The 11,518-nt window shown below is 28.8% G+C and overlaps 1 protein-coding gene across 1 annotated transcript in view; it reads left to right on the plus strand.

Moving 5' to 3' along the window:
- Window positions 1-11,518, plus strand: part of Prom (prominin) — a 115,467-nt gene that overhangs the window by 83,529 nt on the left and 20,420 nt on the right. The window contains exon 15 of the mRNA XM_064074524.1: window positions 4,922-5,249. Within this exon, the coding sequence (XP_063930594.1) occupies window positions 4,922-5,249 (328 nt within the window). The remainder of the gene's footprint in view (window positions 1-4,921; window positions 5,250-11,518) is intronic.

The raw sequence follows: 11,518 nt of genomic DNA on the forward strand, positions 1-11,518 counted from the left end.
GCCTCTTTGACCACTCCAACCGTTTTTCCAGAATCGACCGTTGAAATATCGAAATTTATAAAAATCTTCAAAAATTCGCATTTCGTAACGATTCTTTCGGAAATGTTGCTCCGTGGCCATCAACACGCTATGTTTTTGGAATCAGCATGTCGAGATCTACGTCCCTGAATTTTTTCATAATTTTTAGACTACTTTTTTAAAAGTGAAATTTTTCCAATGGTCCCCCCTTCTGCAAATTTCGCACAAATTTTGACATTTTCGAAACTCAACTAAACACATTTTCGGGTAGTTTTCGAGCTCTAGAACTCACTTTCGGCCTCGTTTCTTTGACCACTCCAACCGTTTTTCCAGAATCGACCGTTGAAATATCGAAATTTTTAGAAATTTTCAAAAATTCGCATTTCGTAATGATTCTTTCGACAATGTTGCTCCGTGGCCATCAACACGCCATGTTTTTGGAATCAGCATGTCGAGATCTACGTCCCTGAATTTTTTCATAATTTTTAGACTACATTTTTAAAAGTGAAATTTTTCCAATGGTCCCCCCTTCTTCAAATTTCGGCCAAATTTTGACATTTTCGAAACTCAACTAAACACACTTTCTGGTAGTTTTCGAGCTCTAGAATTCACTTTCGGCCTCGTTTCTCTGACCACTCCGACCGTTTTTCCAGAATCGACAGTTAGAATATCGAAATTTTTAGAAATCTTCAAAAATTCGCATTTCGTAACGATTCTTTCGAAAATGTTGCTCCGTGGCCATCGACACGCTATATTTTTGGAATCAGCATGTCGAGATCTACGTCCCTGAATTTTTTCATAATTTTTAGACTACTTTTTAAAAGTGAAATTTTTCCAATGGTCCCCCCTTCTTCAAATTTCGGCCAAATTTTGACATTTTCGAAACTCAACTAAACACATTTTCTGGTAGTTTTCGAGCCCTAGAACTCACTTTCGGCCTCGTTTCTTTGACCACTCCAACCGTTTTTCCAGAATCGACCGTTGAAATATCGAAATTTTTAGAAATCTTCAAAAATTCGCACTTCGTAACGATTCTTTCGAAAATGTTGCTCCGTGGCCATCAACACGCTATATTTTTGGAATCTGCATGTCCAGATCTACGTCCCTGAATTTTTTCATAATTTTTAGACTACTTTTTTAAAAGTGAAATTTTTCCAATGGTCCCCCCTTCTGCAAATTTCGCACAAATTTTGACATTTTCGAAACTCAACTAAACACATTTTCGGGTAGTTTTCGAGCTCTAGAACTCACTTTCGGCCTCGTTTCTTTGACCACTCCAACCGTTTTTCCAGAATCGACCGTTGAAATATCGAAATTTTTAGAAATTTTCAAAAATTCGCATTTCGTAATGATTCTTTCGACAATGTTGCTCCGTGGCCATCAACACGCCATGTTTTTGGAATCAGCATGTCGAGATCTACGTCCCTGAATTTTTTCATAATTTTTAGACTACATTTTTAAAAGTGAAATTTTTCCAATGGTCCCCCCTTCTTCAAATTTCGGCCAAATTTTGACATTTTCGAAACTCAACTAAACACACTTTCTGGTAGTTTTCGAGCTCTAGAATTCACTTTCGGCCTCGTTTCTCTGACCACTCCGACCGTTTTTCCAGAATCGACAGTTAGAATATCGAAATTTTTAGAAATCTTCAAAAATTCGCATTTCGTAACGATTCTTTCGGAAATGTTGCTCCGTGACCATCAACACGCTATATTTTCGGAATCAGCATGTCGAGATCTACGTCCCTGAATTTTTTCATAATTTTTAGACTACTTTTTCAAAAGTAAAATTTTTCCAATGGTCCCCCCTTCTTCAAATTTCGGCCAAATTTTGACATTTTCGAAATTCAACTAAACACATTTTCTGGTAGTTTTCAAGCTCTAGAACTCACTTTCGGCCTCGTTTCTTTGACCACTCCAACCGTTTTTCCAGAATCGACAGTTCGAATATCGAAATTTTTAGAAATCTTCAAAAATTCGCATTTCGTAACGATTCTTTCGAAAATGTTGCTCCGTGGCCATCGACACGCTATATTTTTGGAATCAGCATGTCGAGATCTACGTCCCTGAATTTTTTCATAATTTTTAGACTACTTTTTAAAAGTGAAATTTTTCCAATGGTCCCCCCTTCTTCAAATTTCGGCCAAATTTTGACATTTTCGAAACTCAACTAAACACATTTTCTGGTAGTTTTCGAGCCCTAGAACTCACTTTCGGCCTCGTTTCTTTGACCACTCCAACCGTTTTTCCAGAATCGACCGTTGAAATATCGAAATTTTTAGAAATCTTCAAAAATTCGCACTTCGTAACGATTCTTTCGAAAATGTTGCTCCGTGGCCATCAACACGCTATATTTTTGGAATCTGCATGTCCAGATCTACGTCCCTGAATTTTTTCATAATTTTTAGACTACTTTTTAATAGTGAAATTTTTCTAATGGTCCCCCCTTCTTCAAATTTCGGCCAAATTTTGACATTTTCGAAACTCAACTAAACACATTTTCTGGTAGTTTTCGAGCTCGAGAACTCACTTTCGGCCTCGTTTCTTTGACCACTCCAGTCGTTTTTCCAGAATCGACAGTTGGAATATCGAAATTTTTAGAAATCTTCAAAAATTCGCATTTCGTAACGATTCTTTCGAAAATGTTGCTCCGTGACCATCAACACGCTATATTTTTGGAATCAGCATGTCGAGATCTACGTCCCTGAATTTTTTCATAATTTTTAGACTACTTTTTTAAAAGTGAAATTTTTCTTCTTCAAATTTCGGCCAAATTTTGACATTTTCGAAACTCAACTAAACACATTTTCAGGTAGTTTTCGAGCTCTAGAACTCACTTTCGGCCTCGTTTCTTTGACCACTCCAACCGTTTTTCCAGAATCGACAGTCGGAATATCGAAATTTTTAGAAATCTTCAAAAATTCGCATTTCGTAACGATTCTTTCGAAAATGTTGCTCGGTGGCCATCAACACGCTACATTTTTGGAAGCAGCATGTCGAGGTCTACGTCCCTGAATTTTTTCATAATTTTTAGACTACTTTTTTAAAAGTGAAATTTTTCCAATGGTCCCCCCTTCTTCAAATTTCGGCCAAATTTTGACATTTTCGAAACTCAACTAAACACATTTTCTGGTAGTTTTCGAGCTCTAGAACTCACTTTTGGCCTCGTTTCTTTGACCACTCCAACCGTTTTTCCAGAATCCACCGTTGAAATATCGAAATTTTTAGAAATCTTCAAAAATTCGCATTTCGTAACGATTCTTTCGAAAATGTTGCTCCGTGGCCATCAGCACGCTAGATTTTTGGAATCAGCATGTCGAGATCTACGTTCCTGAATTTTTTCATAATTTTTAGACTACTTTTTTAAAAGTGAAATTTTTCCAATGGTCCCCCCTTCTTCAAATTTCGGCCAAATTTTGACATTTTCGAAACTCAACTAAACACATTTTCTGGTAGTTTTCGAGCTCTAGAACTCACTTTCGGCCTCGTTTCTTTGACCACTCCAACCGTTTTTCCAGAATCGACCGTTGAAGTATCGAAATTTTTAGAAATCTTCAAAAATTCGCATTTCGTAACGATTCTTTCGAAAATGTTGCTCCGTGGCCATCAACACGCTATATTTTTGGAATCAGCATGTCGAGATCTACGTCCCTGAATTTTTTCATAATTTTTAGACAACTTTAAAAAGTGAAATTTTTCCAATTCTTAAAATTTTGGCAAAATTTTGACATTTTCGAAACTTAACTAAATGCATTTTCTGGTTGATTTCGGCCTCTAGAACTCACTTTCGGTTTCGTTTCTTTGACAACTCTAACCGTTTTTCCGAAATCGTCCGTTGAAATAAAAAAAAAATGTTTTTAATTTTTCACAGCTTAATTTTTCAACACCCCGGATTCCTCTCCCCAATTAAAATTCCCCTTTCTGTCCTCCACCCAAATATTCTATCAATTCCCCTTGCTACTTCCCTCATTTAATCGAATTACTCATGCTAATTAGTTCATGCACTGTCTCTAACACAATAAAAGTCATTAAACCATTTACCAAATTAATTACTCTCGTATCTGCATAACCCCTATAATTTTTGCTGAAGGAAATCTATAATCTCCCGCTTTAAATTGGTAACCAATAACAATAAATTTCGCCGGAAAACCACCCCGTAATATACATGTTTTCGATTCTACGTTATCTTTTTATCTCCAGCGACCTTTTTTGCTTCACCGGATCGATGTTTCATAAAGTGCATTTTGGAACTAAAACGAAACACTGCTCTAAAGTTAAGAACCGCCGCTGAACGACTTTTCACCAAATTAATAAACGAAAAACAAGCATATACACACATTTGTTTCTTTGGTTTCCTTTGCTGTCTGCGCCACAAATTTTTTCCGTCCACTTAAATTATCCGTTTTGTTTCATCCCTCTAAACAGTTGTTTGTCCTACGGATTCTCCAGCCACTTTCTGGCTTCTGAAATATACGAAATAATAAAAAAACGTATCCTTTAATTTAATTCTTTCTCTTCCCACAAAAAAAAAATCGACAGCTTGATGCAAAATATTCGAAAAATATCTGATTGTTTCCTGTCTACTCAAATTATCGTTTTTTCCACCCTCTGAACAGTTATTCGTTCGACGCACCCCCTAACCACTCTGTATTCTTTGCATAATACGCCGCCGCCGGTTATGAAATTCTCTAAGTGATTACCCCTTGAATACTTTCAACAACACATTAAATATGTACAGAGCGTCGCCGAAAAATGCAATTAATGTCGTTCGCGTTTTTCGCCCCATCGCCGCCCCTCGCAACTGTAAATATTGACATTCCTGCGTAAAACTCGCGCCTCCGATGATAGCGCCAAATTAGAACAAACATAATTGTTTATCATTAATATGGGGATGTTGTGAGTAGGCGCTTCGACAATGGTATCTCTGGTTTGGGGTTTGTTATTATGCGGCGCACCCTGCGGATGCGGCACGACTTCCAGGACTATACCTTTCCTGCTATCAGGAGTCGTCCTCACATCCTTAACATGTCTGCTGGTTTGGGCGCTGGGAACGCTGTCATTTTTGCTCGGAGTTCATGGACAATCCCTGCTGTGTCAACCCCTCCACGATCAGCCTCATTATAAAGCACTGGCAGAAATTCTCGATTCGGGAGGTATTCTGCACAAAGAGGGTGGCGTCTTCAAAGCGTTCCTTAAAGCGAATGACTCCTTGAAAACTGCCGACGTGCTCAAGTAAGCAATTAATGCGGGGATTCGCGCTTTCGCTACACACGGACTGGTTTCCCGCCAGATTCTGGCCACGTGTGACGCTGGAATTGGGGAAACGGGGTCTAGTTGGGGTGTGGAAGTGAAAGTGACGGGTCGTAGTCAAATTTTACCTAAAATATTTTTTTCATTTACGACCTTTCATCTTAGCGCAACACAATTAATAAATCGTTAATCAAAATTTATTTGTTTATCTCCTTCCAAAAATTGATCACGTTATCTCAAAATTTTGCGAATAAATTCTCTTTGAAATATGCAAAATAGTATGACTGTAAGTGCGGTTTATCAATGCACTTATTATAGATTTTAGAATTACTTATACAGGGTGTCTAAAAAATGAGACAATTTTGTGGTATTGATTAAATTCAGGAAGAACTCAATAATTTTTCCCGAAAATTTCAAAATACCGTACTGTTAGCACTAGCAAATTGATATACGTGTCTTTGAAAAATTTCGATGACGTCATTACAAAATTTTGGTACATATTTTTTCCATTCCCTCTATTATTTTTTGAATGTTTCTTTCAATTATATAATTTTTCGTTACTCAATTTCCCAGTTTTAAAATTGTTCAGTTTTGCAATTTTTGGATTTCTCAATTATCCAGTTTTCCTTAATTTTTAATATTTCGATTTTACAATGTCGATTTTTAAGTTTCTCAATTTTTAAATTTTCGAATTTTGAATTTTTGTTTTCTTAATTTTTCGAGTTCTTGATTTCCAATTTTTAGATTTTTTAAAGTTTTCACCTAGTGCTTGTTCGTTTATTCATTTTTGATTTTTCGGTTTTCTAATTTTGCAATATTTCCATTTTTTTGCAAAAAAAAATGCAAATTAACAACTGAAGAAACGAAAAACTGAAACATCGTTAAACTATAATATGTAAAATTGAAAATAGGGGAATTAAAAAATCTAATAATCGAAAAATTGAAAATTCAAAAATTAAAAAAATTTACATTGAAAAAGACAAAAATTGAAAAAATTAAGAAAATAAAAATTGAAACGAAAAATTGAAAAATTCAAAATTCAGAACTCGTGAAACTGCAAATCGAAAAACTGCAAAATGTAAAAAGTGAAACATTCAAAAGTTGGAAAATCGAAAAACTGAAAAAATTAAAAATGGAAAATTCAAAAATTGTAAAAATAAGGAAAATTCAAAAAATTAAAACGAAAATTTGCAATTTGCAATTGAATAATCGAAAAACTGAGAAATGAAGAAATTCCAAAATCGCGATATCGAAAAAAGTGAAAACATTTTAAAAATATTTTTAGAAAAATTGTAAATTAAAAATTGAAGAAACGGAAAACTCAAAAATCATGAAACTGGAAAATGTAAAATTGGAAAAACAAAAAATTGAAAATCGAAAAATTGAAAAATGTAGAAATTCCGAAGTCGTGACATTTAAAACAGTGAAAAAATATTAAAAATTATTGCATATTTAATATGGAACCTCGAAAAATTAAATATAAAAAGTTAAACATCCAAAAGTTTGATAACTGAAAAATTGATAAATTGTAAATTAAAAAACTATATAACGAAAAATTGAAAAAATTGAAATTGAAAAAACAAAAAATTGTATAATCGGAATAATGAAAAATACAGAAAATAAAAATTGAAACGAAAAATAGCAAATCGAAAATTTGAAAAAATGAAAAATGGAAAAATGGAAAAATTCTAATAACGTAACATCGAAAAAATGAAAAATATTTAAAAATATTATCACATATTTGATATGAAAACTAGAAAAATTGCAAAAAAATTGAAGAAATGAAAAATTGAAAAATGCAAAATAGAAAAAACGAAAAATTAAAAAATCGAAATATCGAAAAATTGAAAACCGAAAAATAGCAAATCGAACAATTGGAAAATTGGAGAAACGAAAAATTGAAGAAACGAAACATTGAAAAAACAAAATATCTTAAAATCGAAATATTGAAAAATCGACAAACTGAAAAATTTGAAAATGGGAAATTGAAAAATTATACTTCCAAAAATTGAAAAAACGAAAAACTGAAAAAATTTAAAAAACAAAAAATTATAAAATCGGAATAGTGAAAATCGAAAAATTGTAAAATTAGGAAAATTTAAAAAAATTGAAACGAAAATTTGTAAATCGATTGGAATAAATGAAAAATTGAATAATCGAAAAATTGAAAAATGTAAAAATTCCAAAATCGCAATATTGAAAAGAGTGATAAAATTTTAAAAATATTTTTAGAAAAATTGTAAATTAAAAATTGAAGAAACGGAAAACTCAAAAATCATGAAACTGGAAAATGCAAAATTGAAAAAACAAAAAATTGAAAATCGAAAAATTGAAGAAATGGAAGATGTAGAATCGAAAAATTGAAAAATGTAAATGTAAAAATTCTAAAGTCGCGACATTTAAAAAAGTGAAAAAATATTAAAAATTATTGCATATTTAATATGAAAACTAGAAAAATTAAATATAAAATGTTAAACATCCAAAAGTTAGAAAACTGAAAAATTGAAAAATTTAAAAATGAAAAAACAAAAAATTGTATAATCGGAATAATGAAAAATACAGAAAATAAAAATTGAAACGAACAATAGCAAATTGAAAATTTGAAAAAATGAAAAACTGAAAAATGTAAAAGTGAAAAAACGAAAAATAGCAAATCGAAAAATTGGAAAATTCAAAAGATTTAATAATTTCACCTTAAAAAAAAGAAATTATAAAATAAAAAAAATAAAAAATTGAAAAATTGGAGAAACGAAAAATTAAAGAAACGCAGCATTGAAAAAACAAAAAATCTTAAAATCGAAATATTGAAAAATCGAAAAATTGCAAATCGAAAATTTGAAGAAATGAAATACTCAATAATCGAAAATTTGAAAAACGTAAAAATTCCGAAATCGTAACATTGAAAAAAATGAAAAAAAATCAAAAATATTTTTACATATCTAGAAAAATTGTAAATAAAAAATTAAAGAAACGAAAAACTCAAAAATCATGAAACTGGAAAATTTAAACTTGAATACACGAACAATTAAAAAAATTCGAAGTTGAAAATCCAAAAACTGAAAGCAGAAAAATTGCAAATCGAAAAATTGAAATAACCAAAAACTGAATAATTTCACATTGAAAAAAGAAAATTACAAAATTACGACATTAAAAAAAAAAAGAAAAATAGAAAATATAAAAAAAAATTTTAAACGAAAATTTAAAGAAAGAAAAATTGAGGAATCGAAAAATTGAAAAATGTAAAAATTCTAAAATTATAACATTGACAAAAGTGAATAAATATTAAAAATTATTACATATTTAACATGAAAATAGAAAAATTACAAATCAAAAATTGAAGAAATGAAAAACTCAAAAACTGAAAAATTCAAAATTGAACACTTGTGAAACAGCAAATCGAAAAATTGCAAAATATAAAAAGTGAAACATTCAAATGATGGAAAATTGAAAAACTGAAAAATTTAAAAATGAAAAATGGAAAAACTGCAAATCAAAAACTAAAGAAATGAAAAACTGAAAACCGAAAAATTTAATAATTTTACATTGAAAAATGAGTAATTATAAAATTGGGAGAAAAGCAAAATTGATAAATTAAAACTCCAAAAGTTGAAGAAACGAAACATTGAAAAAACGAAAAATTGAAAACACGAAAAATCTTAAAATCGAAAAATTGTGAAACAAAAAAAAAATTAAAAAACCGAAACGAAGAATTGCAAATCAAAAATTTGAAGAAATTAAAAATTAAAGAATCGAAACATTGAAAAATTTAAAATCGAAATATAACAAAATAAAAAATAAACAACGAAAAACTAGAAAATCTAAAAGTTGAAAAATCTAAATATTGAAAACCGAAAAATTCAAATTATGGAAAAATTGAAAAATCCAAAAATTGAATAAAATCACATTGAAAACAAGAAAACTTATAAAACTAGGAAAAATGAAGAAATGAAAAATTGCAAATCGTAAAACTGAGGAAATGAAAAATTGAAAAAATTTAAATTGATAAAACAAAAAATCTTAAAATCGGAATATTGGAAAATCGAAAAATTGTAAAATAAAAAAAATAAAAAAAAAAACGAAAGGAAAAAATTTTAAAATTTTACACTAAAAAAAGAGAAATTATAAAATTAGGAAAACTGAAAAATTGCAAATCGAAAAATTGAAAAAACAAAACATTGAAGAAATGAAAAATTGAAAAAACAAAAAATCTTAAAATAGAAATGTTGAAAATCGAAAAATTGTAAAACAAAAAAAAAAACCGACACTAAAAATTACAAATCGAAAATCTGCAGAAATGAAAAATTAAAGAATCGAAAAGTTGAAAAATATAAAATCGAAATATAACAAAATAAAATATAAACAAAAAATTCAAGAAACGAAAAACTAGAAAATCCAAAAGTTGAAAAATCGAAATATTGAAAACTAAAAAATTGAAAAATCCAAAAATTGAATAAAATCACATTGCACATGCAAATCGAAAATCTGAAGAAATGAAAAATTGAAGAATCGAAAAATTGAAAAATATAAAATCGAAATATAACAAAATAAAATATAAACAAAAAATTCAAGAAACGAAAAACTAGAAAATCCAAATGTTGAAAAAGCGAAAAATTGAACACCGAAAAATGCAAATCGAAAAATTTCAAAATCCAAAAATTTTAAGATTTTACACTGAAAAAATATAAAATCAGAACATTAAAAAATCTAAAAATTGAAACATCGGTAAGTTGGAAAATCGGAAAACTGAAATATTTAAAAATGAAAACTCTAAGGGATTATTATAAATATATAAAATTCCCAAAATCAAATCCTATAATTTTTACAAAAATCTAAATTTATTTACCTTCGACACATTTTTTGGTATCACAATTTTTATATTTTCATTTTTCTTGCAATTTACAATTTTTTGATATCACAATTTTTTGTTTTTTCGTTTTAAAAACGAAAAACTGAAAAATCGAAAAATTGAGAAATATAAAAGTTGAAAACTTGTGAACCTGCAAATCTGAAAATTGAAAGATCCCAAAGTTGGAAAATAGGAAAACTGAAAAATTTAAAAATGGAACTCGAAAAGTTACATATCTCAAAAAAAATGAAAAATTGAAAAATTGCAAATCAAAAAATTGAAGAAACGAAATTGAAAAAATTTAAATTCAAAAAAACAAAAAAAATAGAAAATGGAGATATTGAAAATTAAAAAAATTGTAAAAATAAAGAAAATAAAATGCAGAAACAAAAAATTTCAAATCGAAAATTTAAGGAAACGAAAAATTAAAGGATAGAAAAACTGAAAAATTAAAAATTTAAAAATTGAAAAGTTGAATAAATCAAAAAGTTTTCAATTCAAATAACTGAAAAATGAGAAAATTTTAAAATCCTAAAATTAAAAAAGTGAACATCTTTAAAATTATTATTAATATTACATATTTAAAACGAAAACTAGAAAAATTGCAAATCAAAAATTGAAGAAACGAAAATTTAAAAAATCTAAAAGTTGAAAAATCGAAAATTCGAAAATTTTTATATTGATGCATTATATAAAATCAGAGCAGTTAATAAAAAAAAATTTAAAAAGTTTTAACTTAAACAAATGAAAAAAATAGGATCAGAACATTGATTAGCCAAAAAAAATTGAAAAAATAAAGAAAACAAAAGACCGAAATGAAAAATTGCAAATTGAAAAACTGAAGACACGGAAAATTGGAAAATCGAAAAAATGAAAACTTGTTGACCTGCAAATTTAAAAATTGAAACATCTTAAGTTGGAAAATCGGAAAACTGAAAAATTTTAAAATGAAAATTCGAAGAGTTACTCATCATAAAATTAAATAAACAAAAAAATGAAAAACTGAAAAATTGTACATCGAAGAAGTGAAAGGACGAAAAATCGAACAAACTGAAATTGAGAACACAAAAAATGATAAACTCGGAACATGGAAAAATCGAACAATTGTAAAAATAAAGAAAATAAAATTCAGAAACAAAAAATTTCAAATAGAAAATTTGAATAAAAATGAAAAATTGAAGAACAGAAAAACTGAAAAATTAAAAATCGAAAAATTTAAAAGTAGAATAAATGAAAAAAATTTAATTCAAATATTTGAAATACGGAAAAATTCTAAAATCGTATAGTTACATATCGTAAAATTGAAGGCATAAGAAGAATGAAGAATTTTAAAAATGCAAATTGAAAAGTTGAAAAAATTTGAATTAAAAAAAAAACAAAAAATTTTAAAAATGAGATATTGAAA

The sequence above is a fragment of the Zophobas morio genome, unplaced genomic scaffold (genome assembly GCF_036711695.1).
Source record: "Zophobas morio isolate AGI-343-1 ecotype UQ-CSIRO unplaced genomic scaffold, CSIRO_AGI_Zmor_V1 ptg000054l, whole genome shotgun sequence".
NCBI classification, from domain to species: Eukaryota; Metazoa; Arthropoda; class Insecta; order Coleoptera; family Tenebrionidae; genus Zophobas; species Zophobas morio.